The sequence below is a fragment of the Phasianus colchicus genome, chromosome 40 (genome assembly GCF_987193195.1).
Source record: "Phasianus colchicus chromosome 40, bPhaCol1.hap1.1, whole genome shotgun sequence".
NCBI classification, from domain to species: domain Eukaryota; kingdom Metazoa; phylum Chordata; class Aves; order Galliformes; family Phasianidae; genus Phasianus; species Phasianus colchicus.
In genome coordinates, this window is record NC_143475.1 from 1,995,247 (window position 1) to 2,015,537 (window position 20,291).

The 20,291-nt window shown below is 62.5% G+C and overlaps 1 protein-coding gene across 1 annotated transcript; it reads right to left on the reverse strand.

Annotated features, from left to right (window-relative positions):
• Positions 1-4,517: 4,517 nt before the first annotated feature.
• PKMYT1 (protein kinase, membrane associated tyrosine/threonine 1) lies at positions 4,518-20,288 on the reverse strand. The gene is made up of 7 exons (XM_090130359.1): positions 20,196-20,288; positions 18,857-19,103; positions 14,525-15,131; positions 10,310-10,482; positions 7,856-8,070; positions 7,067-7,123; positions 4,518-5,870 (listed from the first exon to the last, which is right to left on the reverse strand). Exons 2-7 carry the CDS (start codon positions 18,896-18,898, stop codon positions 5,729-5,731), a joined length of 1,236 nt encoding a protein of 411 aa, XP_089986485.1. The 5' UTR covers positions 18,899-19,103; positions 20,196-20,288; the 3' UTR covers positions 4,518-5,728.
• Positions 20,289-20,291: the final 3 nt, after the last annotated feature.

Sequence of the window (20,291 nt, forward strand, 5' to 3'; positions counted from 1 at the left end):
CCCCATAGACCCCATGGCCACCCACTGACCCCATAGACACCCCACAAACCACATGGTTGCCCCATAGACCCCATAGCCACCCACTGACCCCATGGTTGCCCCATAGACCCCATAGACACCCCACAAGCCCCATGGCCACCCCATAGATCCCAAGGTTGCCCCATAGATCCCATGGCCGCCCACTGACCCCATGGCCACCCCACAGATCCCATGGTTGCCCCATAGACCACATGGTTGCCCCAGAGACCCCATAGACACCCCACAAACCCCATGGCCACCCCATAGACCCCACTGCAACTCTGTCAGCCCCACACATCCCCCACCGACCCCATAGACACCCCACAAACCCCATGGCCACCCCACTGACCCCATGGTTGCCCCATAGAACCCATGGTTGCCCCATAGATCCCGTGGCTGCCCCATAGACCCCATGGTTGCCGCAGAGACCCCACTGCCACCCCACAAACCCCATGGCCACCCCATAGACCCCACTGCAACTCTGTCAGCCCCACAGATCCCCCACCGACCCCATAGACACACCACAAGCCCCATGGCCACCCCATAGGTCCCATGGTTGCCCTATAGACCACATGGTTGCCCCATAGATCCCGTGGCTGCCCCATAGACCCCATGGTTGCCCCATAGACCCCATGGTTGCCCCATAGATCCCGTGGCTGCCCCATAGACCCCATGGTTGCCCCATAGACCCCATGGTTGCCCCAGAGATCCCGTGGTTGCCCCATAGACCCCATGGTTGCCCCATAGACCCCATGGTTGCCCCATAGATCCCGTGGCTGCCCCATAGACCCCATGGTTGCCCCATAGACCCCATGGTTCCCCATAGACCCCATGGCCACCCACTGACCCCATAGACACCCCACAAACCCCATGGTTGCCCCATAGACCCCATAGACACCCCACAAACCCCATGGCCACCCCATAGATCCCATGGTTGCCCCATAGACCACATGGTTGCCCCATAGATCCCGTGGCTGCCCCATAGACCCCATGGTTGCCCCATAGACCCCATGGCCACCCACTGACCCCATGGTTGCCCCATAGACCCCATAGACACCCCACAGACCCCATGGCCACCCCATAGATCCTATGGCCACCCACTGACCCCACAGACACCCCACAAACCCCATGGTTGCCCCATAGACCCCACTGCCACCCCAGAAACCCCCATGGCCACCCCATAGACCCCATAGACACCCACTGACCCCATGGTTGCCCCATAGACCCCATTACCACCCCACAAACCCCATGGCCACCCCATAGACCCCACTGCAACTCTGTCAGCCCCACATATCCCCCACCAACCCCATAGACACTCCACAAACCCCATGGCCACCCCACAGATCCCATGGTTGCCCCATAGACCCCATGGTTGCCCCATAGATCCCATGGCCACCCACTGACCCCACAGACACCCCACAAACCCCATAGATACCCCACAAACCCCATGGCCACCCCATAGATCCCATGGTTGCCCCATAGATCCCATGGCCGCCCACTGACCCCATGGTTGCCCCATAGACCCCATAGACACGCCACAAACCCCATAGACACCCCACAAACCCCATGACCACCCCACAGATCCCATGGTTGCCCCATAGACCTCATGGCCACCCCATAAACCCCATGGCCACCCCATAGATCCCATGGCCACCCACTGACCCCATGGTTGCCCCATAGATCCCGTGGCTGCCCCATAGACCCCATAGACACCCCACAAACCCCATGGCCACCCCACAGACCCCATTACCACCCCAGAAACCCCATGGCCGCCCCATAGACCCCATAGCCACCCACTGACCCCATGGTTGCCCCATAGACCCCATAGACACCCCACAAACCCCATGGCCACCCCATAAACCCACTGGCCACCCCATAGACCCCATAGCCACCCCATCACCCCATAGATCCTATGGCCACCCCATAAACCCACTGGCCACCCCATAGATCCCATGGCCACCCACTGACCCCACAGACACCCCATAGACCCCATGGCCACCCCATAGATCCCATGGCCACCCTATAGATACCGTGGCCACCCCATAGATCCCGTGGCCACCCACTGACCCCACAGACACCCCGTAGACCCATTGGCCACCCCATAAACCCACTGGCCACCCCATAGACCCCATAGCCACCCCATCACCCCATAGATCCTATGGCCACCCCATAAACCCACTGGCCACCCCATAGATCCCATGGCCACCCACTGACCCCACAGACACCCCATAGACCCCATGGCCACCCCATAGACCCCATGGCCACCCTATAGATACCGTGGCCACCCCATAGATCCCGTGGCCACCCACTGACCCCACAGACACCCCGTAGACCCCATGGCCACCCCATAAACCCACTGGCCACCCCATAGACCCCATAGCCACCCTATCACCCCATACATCCTATGGCCACCCCATAAACCCACTGGCCACCCCATAGATCCCATGGCCACCCACTGACCCCATAGCCACCCCATTGACCCTATGGCCACCCCACAGAACCCCACACTGAGGGGGGTCTCTGCCCCACTGAAAGGGGTCCCAGCCCCATAGCGGGGGTCTCTGCCCCACTGAGGGGGGGCCCAGCCCCATAGAGGGGGTCTCTGCCCCACTGAGGGGGGTCCCAGCCCCACTGAAGGGGTCCCAGCCCCATAGAGGGGGTCTCTGCCCCACTGAGGGGGGTCCCAGCCCCACTGAAGGGGTCCCAGCCCCATAGAGGGGGTCTCTGCCCCACTGAGGGGGGTCCCAGCCCCACTGAAGGGGTCCCAGCCCCATAGAGGGGGTCTCTGCCCCACTGAGGGGGGTCCCAGCCCCATAGAGAGGGTCTCTGCCCCACTGAAGGGGTCCCAGCCCCATAGAGAGGGTCTCTGCCCCACTGAGGGGGGTCCCAGCCCCACAGAGGGGGTCTCTGCCCCACTGAGGGGGGTCCCAGCCCCACTGAAGGGGTCCCAGCCCCATAGAGGGGGTCTCTGCCCCACTGAGGGGGGTCTCAGCCCCATAGCGGGGGTCTCAGCCCCGCTGAGGGGGGTCCCAGCCCCACTGAAGGGGTCCCAGCCCCATAGAGGGGGTCTCTGCCCCACTGAGGGGGGTCCCAGCCCCATAGAGAGGGTCTCTGCCCCACTGAAGGGGTCCCAGCCCCATAGAGAGGGTCTCTGCCCCACTGAGGGGGGTCCCAGCCCCACAGAGGGGGTCTCTGCCCCACTGAGGGGGGTCCCAGCCCCACTGAAGGGGTCCCAGCCCCATAGAGGGGGTCTCTGCCCCACTGAGGGGGGTCTCAGCCCCATAGCGGGGGTCTCAGCCCCACTGAGGGGGGTCTCAGCCCCACTGAAGGGGTCCCAGCCCCATAGAAGGGGGTTCCCTGCCCCACTGAGGGGGGTTTTGCCCCACTGAGGGGTCTCTGCCCCACTGAAGGGGTCCCAGCCCCATAGAGGGGGTCTCTGCCCCACAGAGGGGTCTCTGCCCCACTGAAAGGGGTCCCAGCCCCACAGAGGGGGTCTCTGCCCCAAAAAGGGGTGCCAGCCCCACAGAGGGGCTCTCTGCCCCACTGAGGGGGGTCCCAGCCCCATAGAGAGGGTCTCTGCCCCACTGAAGGGGCCTCTGCCCCACTGAGGGGGGTCCCAGCCCCACTGAAGGGGTCCCAGCCCCATAGAGGGGGTCTCTGCCCCACTGAAGGGGTCCCAGCCCCATAGAGGGGGTCTCTGCCCCACTGAGGGGGGTCCCAGCCCCATAGAGGGGGTCTTTGCCCCACTGAAGGGGTCCCAGCCCCATAGAGGGGATTCTCTGCCCCACGGAGGGGGGTCCCAGCCCCACTGAGGGGTCTTTGCCCCACTGAAGGGGTCCCAGCCCCATAGAGGGGGTCTCTGCCCCACTGAAACGGGTCCCAGCCCCATAGAGGGGGTCTCTGCCCCACTGAAGGGGTCCCAGCCCCACTGAGGGGTCTTTGCCCCACTGAAAGGGGTCCCAGCCCCACTGAGGGGTCTCTGCCCCACTGAAAGGGGTCCCACCCCATAGAAGGGGGTTCCCTGCCCCACTGAGGGGGGTTTTGCCCCACAGAGGAGGTCTCTGCCCCATAGAGGGGTCCCAGCCCCATAGAGGGGGTCCCAGCCCCACTGAGGGGTCCCAGCCCCACTGAAGGGGTCTCTGCCCCACTGAAACGGGTCCCAGCCCCACTGAGGGGTCTTTGCCCCACTGAAACGGGTCCCAGCCCCATAGAGAGGGTCTCTGCCCCACTGAAGGGGTCCCAGCCCCACAGAGGGGGTCTCTGCCCCACTGAGGGGGGTCCCAGCCCCACAGAGGGGGTCTCTGCCCCACTGAGGGGGGTCCCAGCCCCACTGAAGGGGTCCCAGCCCCATAGAGGGGGTCTCTGCCCCACTGAAGGGGTCCCAGCCCCATAGAGGGGGTCTTTGCCCCACTGAAGGGGTCCCAGCCCCACAGAGGGGGTCTCTGCCCCACTGAGGGGGGTCCCAGCCCCACAGAGGGGTCTCTGCCCCACTGAAGGGGTCCCAGCCCCACAGAGGGGGTCTCTGCCCCACTGAGGGGGGTCCCAGCCCCATAGAGAGGGTCTCTGCCCCACTGAGGGGGGTCCCAGCCCCACTGAAGGGGTCCCAGCCCCATAGAGGGGGTCTCTGCCCCACTGAGGGGGGTCCCAGCCCCACTGAAGGGGTCCCAGCCCCATAGAGGGGTCTCTGCCCCACTGAGGGGGGTCCCAGCCCCACTGAGGGGGTCTCTGCCCCAAAAAGGGGTCCCAGCCCCATAGAGGGGATTCTCTGACCCACTGAGGGGGGGTCCCAGCCCCACAGAGGGGGTCTCTGCCCCACTGAGGGGGGTCCCAGCCCCACAGAGGGGGTCTCTGCCCCACAGAAAGGCCTAAGCCCCATAGAGGGGTGGTTCCCTGCCCCACTGAAGGGGGTCCCAGCCCCACTGAGGGGGTCTTTGCCCCACTGAGGCGGGTCCCAGCCCCATAGAGGGGGTCACTGTCTCACTGTGGGGGTCTCCGCCCCACTCTGACCCCAAAACGCCTCAGGAGACGCTGAGGGTTCCGTCGGTTTCCGTCGCCATCGCCGCTTTCGCCTCAGGAGGCGGCGGCCGGAAGTGGGGCGGGATCACGTGACGGGGAGGGAAAGGCGGGAAGAGAGACGATAGGGGCACGCGAGCCGGAAGTGGGTAGTCACGTGACGGTGGAAACGAGCGGTGATAGGGAGGTGGGGCCGGAAGTGGGGAGCACGTGACGGGGCGAGGGCGTAAGGCGGGAAGCGTGAGGTGAGGGCGGCCATTTTGGAAAGCGGCGGCGGCGGCGGGAGATGGGAAAAAAGGTAAAAAAACACAGAAAAAAGAAAAAACCAGAGAAAAACGGGTTTTTGGGGGAAGCGGCGCGTATCTGCCCCATAAATACCCCACATCTGCCCCACATCTGCCCTATAGAACCCCCCCCACCACCCTGCCCCATTGATTCGCCCCCACACGATGGGGGCGGGGTGGGGGGCGGGGCCAAGCTCATGAATATGAAAGCTTTATTCAAATCGCGGTGGGCGGGGATATGCAAAATAGGCCGCTGGCAGCCCCGTGCCCTTATATGGTGCGGCCGCTTTGGTGCCAGCCAATAGGATCGCGGCGTGGCGGCGGGAGTGGGCGGGGCTTGCGTTTGGCCACGCCCCCCTTCGCACTGCTCTGTAGTGGGCGGGTCCAACCGCCGGCCGTCGGCCAATCGGAACTCAGTCCCGTCCCGTCGCCCAATCGGAAGCAGCGTTTCCATCCCGTTGGCCAATCAGGGCTAAGGGGCGGGGCTCCGGATCCTCCTCGAAGGTGAGAGCGCGGCGCAGGCGGCCCGGGGATTTGGGGCTGCGGTCGGGGGAGCTGGGGGGCGGTTATGGGGTCGGGTTATGGGGTCGGGATATGGGGTCAGGATATGGGGTCGGGTTTTAGGGCAGGGCTATGGGGCGGTTATGGGGTCGGGTTATGGGGTCGGGTTATAGGGCAGGGCTATGGGGTGGGGTTATGGGGTGGAGTTATAGGGCAGGGCTATGGGGCAGCTATGGGGTGGAGTTATAGGGCAGGGCTATGGGGCAGCTATGGGGTGGGGTTATGGGGCAGCTATGGGGCAGGGTTATAGGGCAGGTCTATGGGGCAGCTATGGGGCAGTTATAGGGCAGGGCTATGGGGCAGCTATGGGGCAGTTATGGGGCAGTTATGGGGCAGGGCTATGGGGCAGCTATGGGGCAGTTATAGGGCGGGGCTATGGGGCAGTTATGGGGCAGGGCTATGGGGTGGGGTTATGGGGTGGAGTTATAGGGCAGGGCTATGGGGCAGCCATGGGGTGGGGTTATGGGGTGGGTTGTGGGGTTATGGAGTGGAGTTGTAGGGCAGGGCTATGGGGCAGCTATGGGGCAGTTATAGGGCGGGGCTATGGGGCAGTTATGGGGCAGGGCTATGGGGTGGGGTTATGGGGTGGAGTTATAGGGCAGGGCTATGGGGCAGCCATGGGGTGGGGTTATGGGGTGGGTTGTGGGGTTATGGAGTGGAGTTGTAGGGCAGGGCTATGGGGCAGCTATGGGGCAGTTATAGGGCGGGGCTATGGGGCAGTTATGGGGCAGGGCTATGGGGTGGGGTTATGGGGTGGAGTTATAGGGCAGGGCTATGGGGCAGCCATGGGGTGGGGTTATGGGGTGGGTTGTGGGGTTATGGAGTGGAGTTGTAGGGCAGGGCTATGGGGCAGCTATGGGGCAGTTATGGGGCAGTTATGGGGCAGGGCTATGGGGCAGCTATGGGGCAGTTATAGGGCGGGGCTATGGGGCAGTTATGGGGCAGGGCTATGGGGTGGGGTTATGGGGTGGAGTTATAGGGCAGGGCTATGGGGCAGCCATGGGGTGGGGTTATGGGGTGGGTTGTGGGGTTATGGAGTGGAGTTGTAGGGCAGGGCTATGGGGCAGTTATGGGGCAGGGCTATGGGGCAGCCATGGGGCAGTTATGGGGTGGGGTTATGGGGCAGCTATGGGGCAGTTATAGGGCAGGGCTATGGGGCAGTTATGGGGCAGCTATGGGGCAGCACTCACCTGGGTGCCGACCCACAGCGCTGTGGGGTGGAGGCAATGGGGCCGAAGGCTGTGGGGCTGCGGGCGGATCAATGGGGTCAGCATGGAGGGGCCACCCTATGGGGTCACCCTGTGGGGTCACCCTATGGGGTCACCCTGTGGGGTCGCTCTATGGGGTCACCCTATGGGGTCGCCCTATGGGGTCACCCTGTGGGGTCGCCCTATGGGATCGCCCTATAGATCACCCTATGGGGTCGCCCTATGGGGTCGCCCTATGGGGTCACTCTATGGGGTCACCCTATGGGGTCGCTCTATGGGGTCACCGTATGGGGTCGCTCTATGGGGTCACCCTATGGGGTCGCCCTATGGGATCGCCCTATGGGGTCACCCTGTGGGGTCACCCTATGGGGTCGCTCAATGGGGTCACTGTATGGGGTCGCCCTATGGGATCGCCCTATAGATCACCCTATGGGGTCTCCTTATGGGGTCACCTTATGGGGTCACCCTATGGGGCCACCCTATGGCATCCCCCTTTATGGCCACCCTATGGGATCCCCCTTTATGGCCACCCAATGGGGCCGCCCTATGGGGTCACCCTTTATGGCTGTGGGGACTCCTATGGGGTCACCCTATGGGATCCCCCTTAATGGTCCCCCTATGGGGCCACCCTATGGGGTCACCCTATGGGGCCACCCTATGGGATCCCCCTTTATGGCCACCCTATAGATCACCCTATGGGGTCACCCTATGGGATCCCCCTTTATGGCCACCCTATGGGGCCGCCCCCCACTTGTGCCCCATAGCGCTCACCTCCCGTTGGGGCCGCGATCCCACAGAGCCCCGATCTGCTCCTCTTCCTCCTCCTCCTCTTCCTCCTCCTCCTCCTCCTCCTCCTCTTCCTCGTCTTCATCCCACGGCCGGATGTGGGGCGGCGGGGGGCTGTGGGGCGGGGTGAGTGGGGGGCGCCGCCCCAAAGCTCTGCCCCATAGCGCAGCGCACGCGGCCTGGGCGGCTGAGCGGCACCTCTGGGGGGAAACGGGGGGGTGGTGGGGGGCAGCTGTGGGGCAGGGTGTGGGGCTGGATGTGGGGTAGCTATGGGGCAGCTGTGGGGCAGGATGCGGGGTAGCTATGGGGCAGGATATGGGGCAGCTGTGGGGCAGGATGTGGGGTTGCTATGGGGCAGCTGTGGGGCAGGATGTGGGGTAGGCAATGGGGCAGCTGTGGGGCAGGATGTGGGGTTGCTATGGGGCAGCTGTGGGGCAGATATGGGGTATCTGTGGGGCAGCTATGGGGCAGGATATGGGGTAGCTGTGGGGCAGGATATGGGGCAGCTGTGGGGCTGGATGTGGGGTAGGCTATGGGGCAGCTATGGGGCAGGATATGGGGTATCTGTGGGGCAGCTGTGGGGCAGGATGTGGGGTAGGCTATGGGGCAGCTGTGGGGCAGGATATGGGGCTGGATGTGGGGTATCTGTGGGGCAGCTGTGGGGCAGGATATGGGGTAGCTGTGGGGTAGCTGTGGGGCAGGATGTGGGGTAGGCTATGGGGCAGCTGTGGGGCAGGATATGGGGCAGCTATGGGGCAGGATATGGGGTAGCTGTGGGGCAGGATGTGGGGTAGGCTATGGGGCAGCTGTGGGGCAGGATATGGGGCAGGATGTGGGGTATCTGCGGGGCAGCTGTGGGGCAGATATGGGGTATCTGTGGGGCAGCTATGGGGCAGGATATGGGGTAGCTGTGGGGCAGGATATGGGGCAGCTGTGGGGCAGGATGTGGGGTAGGCTATGGGGCAGCTGTGGGGCAGGATATGGGGTATCTATGGGGCAGCTGTGGGGCAGGATATGGGGCAGCTGTGGGGCAGGATGTGGGATATCTGTGGGGCAGGATGTGGGGTAGCTGTGGGGCAGCTGTTGGGCAGGATATGGGGTAGCTGTGGGGCAGGATATGGGGTAGCTGTGGGGCAGGATATGGGGCAGCTGTTGGGCAGGATATGGGGTAGCTGTGGGGCAGGATATGGGGTAGCTATGGGGCAGCTGTGGGGCAGGATAGGGGCATCTATAGGGCGGCTATGGGGCAGCTATAGGTCAGCCATAGGGCATCTATGGGGCAGCTATAGGGCAGCTATGGGGCAGCCATGGGGCATCTATAGGGCAGCTATGGGGCAGCTATGGGGCGGCTCTAGGTCAGTTATGGGCCAATATGGGGTGGCTATGGGGCAGCCATGGGGCATCTTTAGGGCATCTATGGGGCAGCTATAGGTCGGCTATAGGGCAGCCATGGGGCAGCTATGGGGCAGCCATAGGTCAGCTATAGGGCAGCCATAAGTCAGCTATGGGGCAGCTATAGGGCATCTATAGGGCAGCTATGGGGCAGCCATGGGGCATCTATGGGGCAGCTATGGGGCGGCTATGGGGCAGCCATAGGTCAGCTATAGGGCATCTATAGGTCAGCTATGGGGCAGCCATGGGGCATCTATAGGGCAGCTATGGGGCAGCCATGGGGCGGCTATGGGGCAGCCATAGGTCAGCTATGGGGCATCTATGGGGCAGCTATGGGGCAGCCATGGGGCGGCTGTGGGGCAGCCATGGGGCGGCTATGGGGCAGCTATAGGGCAGCCATGGGGCAGCTATAGGGCAGCCATAGAGCGGCTATGGGGCATCTATAGGGCAGCTATAGGGCAGCCATGGAGCATCTATAGGTCAGCTATGGGGCAGCTATGGGGCAGCAATGGGGCAGCTATAGGGCAGCCATGGGGCAGCTATGGGGCAGCTATGGGACGGCTATAGGGCAGCTATGGGGCAGCCATAGGTCAGCTATGGGGCAGCCATGGGGTGGCTGTGGGGCAGCCATGGGGCATCTATAGGGCGGCTATGGGGCAGCTATGGGGCAGCCATAGGGCATCTCTAGGGCAGCTATGGGGCAGCCATAGGTCAGCTATGGGGCATCTATGGGGCAGCCATGGGGCGGCTATGGGGCAGCCATGGGGCGGCTATGGGGCGGCTATAGGGCAGCTATGGGGCATCTATAGGGCAGCTATGGGGCAGCCATGGGGCAGCCATAGGTCAGCTATGGGGCATCTATGGGGCAGCCATGGGGCGGCTGTGGGGCAGCCATGGGGCAGCTATAGGGCAGCTATTGGGCAGCCATGGGGCATCTATAGGGCATCTATGGGGCATCTATGGGGCAGCCATGGGGCGGCTGTGGGGCAGCTATGGGGCAGCCATGGGGCGGCCGTGGGGCTGCTGTGGGGCGGGCGCGGTTCCGACCTGCAGCAGCTCCGCCCCGCGGCGCAGCGCCACGTCCAGCAGGCGGCTGAGCGGCCGCCACCTCGCCGCGCTCCGCATCGCCGCCGAGTCCAGCAGAGCCGCCGCCGGGGGGCGCCGTCGGGGCTCCGGGTCCAACATGGCCGCCAGCAGCGGCAGCAGAGATGGGGGAACCGCTGGGGGGGGGGGGAGACGTTGAGATCCCGTGGGGACGCGTAGGGACCCCATAGGGACACCATAGAGACCCCATAGGGAGAGACCCCATAGGGACCCCATAAAACCCCATAGGGAGACATAGGGACCCCATAGAGAGGGACCCCAAAGGGACCCCATAGGGATGCATGGAGACCCCATAGGGACCCCATAGAGACCCCAAAGGGACCCCATAGAGATCCTATAAAGAGAGACCCCATAGGGACCCCATAGGAACCCCATAGAGAGAGACCCCATAGGGACCCTATAGGGAGACATGGGGACCCCATAGGGAGACCATAGGGAGAGACCCCATAGGGACCCCATAGAGATCCTATAGAGACCCCATAGGGACCCCATAAAACCCCATAGGGACCCCATGGGGAGACCATAGGGAGAGACCCCATAGGGACACCATAGAGATCCTATAGAGAGAGACCCCATAGGGACCCCATAGGGAGACATAGGGACCCCATAGGGACACCATAGAGACCCCATAGGGACCCCATAGGGAGACATGGGGACCCCATAGAGAGAGACCCCATAGGGACCCTATAGGGAGACATAGGGACCCCATAGAGAGAGACCCCAAAGGGACCCCATAGGGACCACGTAGGGACCCCATAGGGACCCCATAGGGACCCCATAGGGAGACATGGGGACCCCATAGAGAGGGACCCCATAGGGACCCTATAGGGAGACATAGGGACCCCATAGGGAGACCATAGGGAGAGACCCCATAGGGACCCCATAGAGATCCTATAGAGAGAGACCCCATAGAGATCCTATAGAGAGAGACCCCATAGGGACCCCATAAAACCCCATAGGGACCCCATGGGGAGACCATAGAGACCCCAAAGGGACCCCATAGAGATCCTATAGAGAGAGACCCCATAGGGACCCCATAAACCCCCATAGGGACCCCATGGGGAGACCAGAGACCCCAAAGGGACCCCATAGGGACCCCATAGGGAGACATAGAGACCCCATAGAGAGGGACCCCAAAGGGACCCCATAGGGACCCCATGGGGAGACATAGGGACCCCATAGAGAGAGACCCCATAGGGACCCCATAGGGACGCGTAGGGAGACATTGAGACCCCGTGGGGACGCGTAGGGACCCCATAGAGATCCTATAGAGAGAGACCCCATAGGGACACGTAGGAACCCCATAGAGATCCCATGGGGACCCCATAGGGACACCATAGGGAGACATAGGGACCCCATAGGGTTTCTATGGGATTCTATGGGACCCAATGGGATTTTATGGGACTCAATGGGTCTCAATGGGTTTCAATGGCACCCAATGGGACTCTGTGGGACCCAATGGGACTCAATGGGATTCTATGGGACTCAATGGGATTCAATGGGACTCAATGGGACCCAATGGGTTTCTATGGGACCCAATGGGATTCTATGGGATTTTATGGGACTCTATGGGTCTCAATGGGTTTCAATGGCACCCAATGGGACTCTATGGGACTCAATGGGATTCTGTGGGATTCTATGGGACCCTATGGGACCCAATGGGATTCAGTGGGACCCAATGGGATTCAGTGGGACCCAATGGGACTCAATGGGACTCGGTGGGATTTAATGGGACTCAATGGGATTCAATGGGACTCAGTGGGACTCAATGGGTCTCAATGGGTTTCAATGGGACCCAATGGGTTCCTATGGGACCCAATGGGATTCTATGGGTTTCTATGGGACCCAACGGGAATCAATGGGATTCAATGGGACTGAATGGGACCCAGTGGGATTCTATGGGACCCAATGGGACTCAATGGGATTCTATGGGACCCAATGGGACTCAATGGGTTTCAATGGGACCCAATGGGATTCTATGGGACCCAATGGGACTCAATGGGACCCAATGGGATTCTATGGGATTCAATGGGACCCAATGGGACCCAATGGGCCTCAATGGGCCTCAATGGGCCTCAATGGGTCTCAATGGGTTTCAATGGAACCCAATGGGATTCTATGGGCCTCAATGGGATTCTATGGGCCTCAATGGGATTCTATGGGACCCAATGGAACCCAATGGGTTCCTATGGGTCTCCATGGGACCCAATGGGACCCAGGTCACCTAATGGGACTCAATGGGATTCAATGGGACTCAATGTGTCTCAATGGGACCCAATGGGACTCAATGGGACTCAATGAGACCCAATGGGACCCAATGGGACCCAATGGGATTCTATGGGATTCTATGGGACTCAATGGGTTTCAATGGGACCCAATGAATTTCTATGGGATTCTATGGGTCTCAATGGGTTCCTATGGGTCTCAATGGGACTCAGTGGGATTCTATGGGACTCAATGGGTTTCAATGGGACCCAATGGGATTCTATGGGACCCAATGGGACTCAATGGGATTCAATGGGACTCAATGGGTTTCAATGGAACCCAATGGGACTCAATGGGATTCTATGGGTTTCAATGGGACTCAATGGGATTCTATGGGACCCAGTGAATTTCTATGGGATTCTATGGGTCTCAATGGGTTCCTATGGGTCTCAATGGGACTCAGTGGGATTCTATGGGACTCAATGGGTTTCTATGGGTCTCAATGGGACCCAATGCGACCCAATGGGATTCTATGGGACCCAATGGGACTCAATGGGATTCTATGGGACCCAATGGGTCCCAATGGGATTCTATGGGCCTCAATGGGATTCTATGGGACCCAATGGAACCCAATGGGATTCTATGGGTCTCCATGGGACCCAATGGGACCCGACGTCCCCCACCCGGCCCCGACGTCCCCCACCCCCCGCCCCCCCCGGGACCCACCTTCCCGCAGCACGTGGGGCAGCCGCCCCCCCCTCAGCTCCCTCCACGTCTCCCCATCCGCCGCCCGCTCCCCCAGCGCCACCTCGGCCACCGTCAGCCCCAAACTGAACACATCCGCCTCCGCCGTCGCGCCGTCCCCCCCTGCCATGGCCGCCACCTCCGGCGCCGCGCAGCGCCCAAAACCCGCCAGCAGGGGGCGCCCCGCCGGCCCCCGTGGGACTCAGTGGGACCCAGTGGGACCCAATGGGACCCAATGGGATTCTATGGGACTCAATGGGATTCTATGGGACTCAATGGGATTCTATGGAACTCAGTGGGATTCTGTGGGACCCAATGGGATTCTATGGGACTCAATGGGATTCTACGGAACTCAGTGGGATTCTGTGGGACCCAATGGGAATCAATGGGACTCAATGGGATTCAATCGGCCTCAATGGGTCTCAATGGGTTTCAATGGGACCCAATGGGACTCAATGGGATTCTATGGGACTCAGTGGGATTCTATGGGAGTCAATGGGATTCTATGGGTTTCAATGGGATTCAATGGGACTCAATGGGTTTCTATGGAATTCTATGGGACCCAATGGGACTCAATGGGACTCAATGGGACTCAATGGGTCTCAATGGGATTCTATGGGTTTCTATGGGACCCAATGGGACTCAATGGGTCTCAATGGGACCCAATGGGTTCCTATGGGACCCAATGGGATTCTATGGGTTTCTATGGGACCCAATGGGACTCAGTGGGATTCTATGGGACTCAATGGGTTTCAATGGGACCCAATGGGACCCAATGGGATTCTATGGGACCCAATGGGACTCAATGGGACTCAATGGGACCCAATGGGCCTCAATGGGACTCAATGGGTCTCAATGGGTTTCAGTGGAACCCAATGGGACTCAATGGGATTCTATGGGTTTCAATGGGACTCAATGGGATTCTATGGGGCCCAATGAGTTTCTATGGGATTCTATGGGTCTCAATGGGTTCCTATGGGTTTCAATGGGACCCAATGGGATTCTATGGGACCCAATGGGATTCAATGGGTCTCAATGGGTTTCAATGGGACCCAATGCGACCCAATGGGATTCTATGGGACCCAATGGAACCCAATGGGACTCTATGGGTCTCCATGGGACCCAATGGGACCCGATGCCACCCAACTGGACCCGATGCCACCCACCCGGCCCCGACGTCCCCCACCCCCCGCCCCCCCCGGGACCCACCTTCCCGCAGCACGTGGGGCAGCCGCCCCCCCCTCAGCTCCCTCCACGTCTCCCCATCCGCCGCCCGCTCCCCCAGCGCCACCTCGGCCACCGTCAGCCCCAAACTGAACACATCCGCCTCCGCCGTCGCGCCGTCCCCCCCTGCCATGGCCGCCACCTCCGGCGCGGCGTAACGCCCGGCTCCTCCTCCGACCCCGCACCCGAAATCCGCCAGCAGACACCGGCCTCCGTCCAACAGCGCGTTGCTGGGCTTGACGTCGCCGTGCGCCATCTTGCGGGCGTGGAGGTGGCGCAGCGCCCCCAACAGGTCGCTCATGTAAGCGCTCAGCCTCCAGCCCCACATCGCCCGGCGGTTGCGTCGTTGTGCGCCTGTTGTGGTTGTGGTGGTTGTTGTTGTTGCCAGGCTACCGTCGGCGCACAGCTGGCTTTGGAGGTACAACAGCCCGCGTTCTTCCCAGGCGGCCCAAAGTTGGACGCAGTGTCGGTTCCGACCCACGGCTCGATGGCGGAAGGCTTCTAAGAGGATTCGGTTCCGGTCCGATGGGCCGCGGAAACGGCGGGCGCTGCGTTTCAGGGCGTAAAGGCGGCCGTCGGCCAGGCTGCGGACCTGGGGGGGGAGATGGGGGGAGATGGGGGTCGGGGGGGGGGGTCGAGGGGGGGGGGGGAGATGGGGGTCGGGGTGGGGGGGAGATGGGGGTCGGGGTGGGGGGAGATGGGGGTTGAAGGGGGCGGAGATGGGGGTCAGGGTGGGGGGGAGATGGGGGTCGGGGTGGGGGGAGATGGGGGTCGAGGAGGGGGGAGATGGGGGTCAGGGTGGGGGGTCGGGGTGGGGGGAGATGGGGGTCAAGGAGGGGGAGATGGGGGTCGAGGAGGGGGGAGATGGGGGTCAGGGTGGGGGGTCGGGGTGGGGGGAGATGGGGGTCAAGGAGGGGGAGATGGGGGTCGGGGTGGGGGGTCGGGGTGGGGGGAGATGGGGGTCGAGGGGGGGGAGATGGGGGTCAGGGTGGGGGGTCAGGGTGGGGGAGAGATGGGGGTTGGGGTGGGGGATCGATGGGGGTCGGGGTGGGGGGAGATGGGGTCAGGGTGGAGGGAGATCGGGGTCGAGGAGGGGGGAGATGGGGGTCAGGGTGGGGGGTCAGGGTGGGGGAGAGATGGGGGTTGGGGTGGGGGATCGATGGGGGTCGGGGTGGGGGGAGATGGGGGTCAGGGTGGGGGGTGGAGGTGGAGGGGAGATGGGGGTCAGGGTGGGGGATTGAAGGGGGGGTAGATGGGGGTCAGGGTGGGGGGAGATGGGGGGGAGATGGGGGTTGGGGTGGGGGGAGATGAGGGTCAGAGTGGGGGGTCGGGGTGGGGGGGAGATGGGGGTCGGGGTGGGGGGAGATGGGGGTCGAAGGGGGGGGAGATGGGGGTCGGGGTGGGGGGAGATGAGGGTCAGAGTGGGGGGTCGGGGTGGGGGGGAGATGGGGGTCGGGGTGGGGGGTCGGGGTGGGGGATCAAGGGGGGGTAGATGGGGGTCAGGGTGGCGGGGAGATGGGGGTCGGGGTGGGGGGAGATGGGGGTCAGGGTGGGGGGAGATGGGGGTCGAGGTGGGGGATTGGGGGGGGGGGTAGATGGGGGTCAGGGTGGGGGGAGATGGGGGTCGAGCAGGGGGGAGATGGGGGTTGAAGGGGGCAGAGATGGGGGTCGGGGTGGGGGGAGATGGGGGTCGAGCAGGGGGGAGATGGGGGTTGAAGGGGGCAGAGATGGGGGTCGGGGTGGGGGGAGATGGGGGTCGAGCAGGGGGGAGATGGGGGTTGAAGGGGGGGGAGATGGGGGTCAGGGTGGGGGGGAGATGGGGGTTGAAGGGGGGGGAGATGGGGGTCAGGGTGGGGGGGAGATGGGGGTTGAAGGGGGGGGAGATGGGGGTCAGGGTGGGGGGGAGATGGGGGTCGAGGAGGGGGGAGATGGGGGTCGAAGGGGGGGTGAGATGGGGGGAGATGGCGGTCAGGGTGGGGGGGAGATTGGGGTTGAGGAGAGGGGAGATGGGGGTCAGGGTTGGGGGTCGGGGTGGGGGGAGATGGGGGTCGAGGGGGGAAGATGGGGGTCGGGGGGGGGGAGATGAGGGTTAGGGTTAGGGAGCCATTGGGTTTCATTGGGTCCCATTGAGACCCATAGAATCCCATTGGGACCCATAGAATCCCATTAGGTCCCATTGAGTCCCATTGGGTCCCATAGAATCCCATTGAGTCCCATTGAATCCCATTGAGACCCATAGAATCCCATTGGGTCCTATAGAATCCCATAGAATCCCATTGAGTCCCATTGGGTCCCATTGAGACCCATAGAATCCCATAGAATCCCATTGAGTCCCATTGGGTCCCGTTGAATCCCATAGAATCCCATAGAATCCCATAGGATCCCATTGAGACCCATAGAATCCCATTGGGTGACACTGGATCCCATTGAGTCCCATTGGGTCCCATTGGGTCCCATAAAGAGACCCCATAGGGAGAGCCCATAGAGCTGCCCTATAAGGAGACCCCATAAGGAGACCCCATAAGGAGACCCCATAAGGAGACCCCACACCCCACATCCCCACCCCACACCCCATATCCCACCCCACACCCCATAACCCCGCCCCATAGCCCATCCCACACCCCACAGCTCTGCCCCATAGCTCCACCCCACACCCCATAACCCCACCCCACATCCCCACCCCACAGCCCATATCCCACCCCACAACCCATAACCCCACCCCACATCCCCACCCCACACCCCACATCCCCACCCTGCACCCCATAACCACACCCTATATCCCACCCCACACCCCATATCCCACCCCACACCCCATAACCACACCCCACACCCCATAGCTCCACCCCACACCCCACAGCTCTGCCCCATAGCTCCACCCCACACCCCATATCCCACCCCACACCCCACATCCCACCCCACACCCCACATCCCCACCCCACACCCCATATCTCACCCCACAACCCAGCCCCACATCCCCACCCCACACCTTGTACACCACCCCATAGGACCCTCGGCCCAGCAGCCCCATATTCCCACCCCACACCCCATATTCCACCCCACACCCCATAACCCCGCCCCATATCCCACCCCACACCCCATACCCCCACCCCAGACCCCATAACCCGGCCCCACATCCCCGCCTCATACCCCACATCCCCACCCCACATCCCCACCCCACACCCCATATCCCACCCCACAACCCAGCCCCACATCCCCGCCCCACACCTTGTACACCACCCCATAGGACCCTTGGCCCAGCAGCCCCACAGCTCCACCCCACACCCCACATCCCCACCCCACACCCCATAACCCCACCCCGTATCCCCACCCCACACCCCATAGCCCACCCCACACCCCACAACCCAGCCCCACATCCCCGCCCCACACCTTGTACACCACCCCATAGGACCCTCGGCCCAGCAGCCCCATATCCCCACCCCACACCCCATATTCCACCCCACACCCCATAACCCTGCCCTATATCCCATCCCACACCCCATATCCCAACCAACACCCCATAACCCCACCCCACACCCCACATCCGCACCCCACACCCCGTATCCCCACCCCACACCCCATAACCCAGCTCCATATCCCACCCCACACCCCATACTCCCACCCCACACCCCATATCCCACCCCACACCCCATAACCCCACCCCATATCCCACCCCACACCCCACCCCAAACCCCATATCCCACCCCACATCCCCACCCCACAGCCCATATCCCCACCCCACACCCCATAGCCCACCCCACACCCCATAACCCCACTCCCCACCCCATATCCCACCCCACACCCCATAACCCCACCCCACATCCCACCCCACACCCCATACCCCCACCCCAGACCCATAACCCGGCCCCACATCCCCACCCCACACCCCATATCCCACCCCACACCCCATATCCCCACCCCACATTCCCACCCCACATCCCCACCCCCCACCCCATATCCCACCCCACACCCCATAACCCCGCCCCATAGCCCCACCCCACACTCCACATCCCCGCCCCACACCCCATACCCCCACCCCACACCCCATATCCCACCCCACACCCCATAACCCCACCCCATATCCCCACCCCACAGCTCCACCCCACACCCCATATCTCACCCCACACCCCATATCCCACCCCACACCCCATAAGCCCACCCCACATCCCCGCCCCACACCTTGTACACCACCCCATAGGACCCTCGGCCCAGCAGCCCCACAGCTCCACCCCACACCCACAGCTCTGCCCCATAGCTCCACCCCACACCCCATATCCCACCCCACACCCCACAACCCGGCCCCACATCCCCGCCCCACACCTTGTACACCACCCCATAGGACCCTCGGCCCAGCAGCCCCATAGATTCGAAGCACTGCTTGAAGGAACTCTCCGGCCGCCGTGGGTCGTACAGGTGGCCGTGGGGCAACCCCACAAAACCGGGGGGGGCCACCAAACAACGGGGTTCCCGACCCCATAACTTATGGGGCGCAGTGGGGCGACGCAGGCGGCTCCGGCTGTGGGGTCGGGTGGGGCGGCCCGGGGTGGGGGGAGGGACATGTGGGGTGCTGTGGGGCAGAGCGGGGAGGGGGGGTGAGGAGGGAGGTTCTGCCCCACTGCGCCCCATAGATTGGTTTGCATAGCCCCGCATCACCCCATAACCCCATACGACCCCATAGGATCCCATAACCCCATATAACCCCATCACCCCACATCACCCCATAACCCCATATGACCCCATAGGACCCCATAGCCCCATATAACCCCATAACCCCATAGGACCCCATAGGACCCCACACGACCCCATAGGACCCCATAACCCCACATCACCCCATAACCCCATACGACCCCATACGACCCCATAACCCCATAGAGACCCCATACGACCCCATAACCCCATAGGATCCTATAGGACCCCATAACCCCATATAACCCCATAACCCCATAACCCCATAGGACCCCATAGCCCCATATAACCCCATAACCCCATACGACCCCATACGACCCCATAGCCCCATATAACCCCATAACCCCATACGACCCCATAGGATCCCATAACCCCATATAACCCCATCACCCCACATCACCCCATAACCCCATATGACCCCATAGGACCCCATAGCCCCATATAACCCCATAACCCCATAACCCCATACGACCCCATAGGACCCCATAATCCCATATAACCCCATCACCCCACATCACCCCATAACCCCATACGACCCCATAACCCCATAGAGACCCTATAGGACCCCATAACCCCATATAACCCCATAGGACCCCATAACCCCACATCACCCCATAACCCCATATAACCCCATAACCCCATATAACCCCATAGGACCCCGTAGGACCCCATAACCCCATAGGACCCCATAGGACCCCATCTGACCCCATAGGACCCCATAACCCCATAACCCCATAGGACCCCATAGGACCCCATAACTCCATATAACCCCATAGGACCCCACACACCCCATAACCCCATATAACCCCATAGGACCCCATAGGACCCCATAAGCCCATAACCCCATATAACCCCATAGGACCCCATAGGACCCCATAACCCCATACCACCCCATAGGACCCCATAGGACCCCATAACCCCATAGGACCCCATAACCCCATAACCCCACACGACCCCATAACTCCGCTCTCACCCTCAGTTCCCCACGCGCCGTTTCCCGCCAACGGCTCCGGCCCCAACCTTTGGCCACGCCCCTCCGCCCTTCCAACCAACCAATGGGAAGCGGCTG

Bases quoted from the DNA above. Each gene is read 5' to 3' on its own strand.
- PKMYT1 (XM_090130359.1), bottom strand. From the start codon at position 18,898: ATGGGGCTGCTGGGCCGAGGGTCCTATGGGGTGGTGTACAAG. The intron at 10,483-14,524 runs GTGGGTCCCGGG...CCCCCCCCCCAG, and splicing joins GCCCCACGTGCTGCGGGAAG to CGGTTCCCCCATCTCTGCTG. The intron at 8,071-10,309 runs GTCGGAACCGCG...GTTTCCCCCCAG, and splicing joins GCGGGGCGGAGCTGCTGCAG to AGGTGCCGCTCAGCCGCCCA.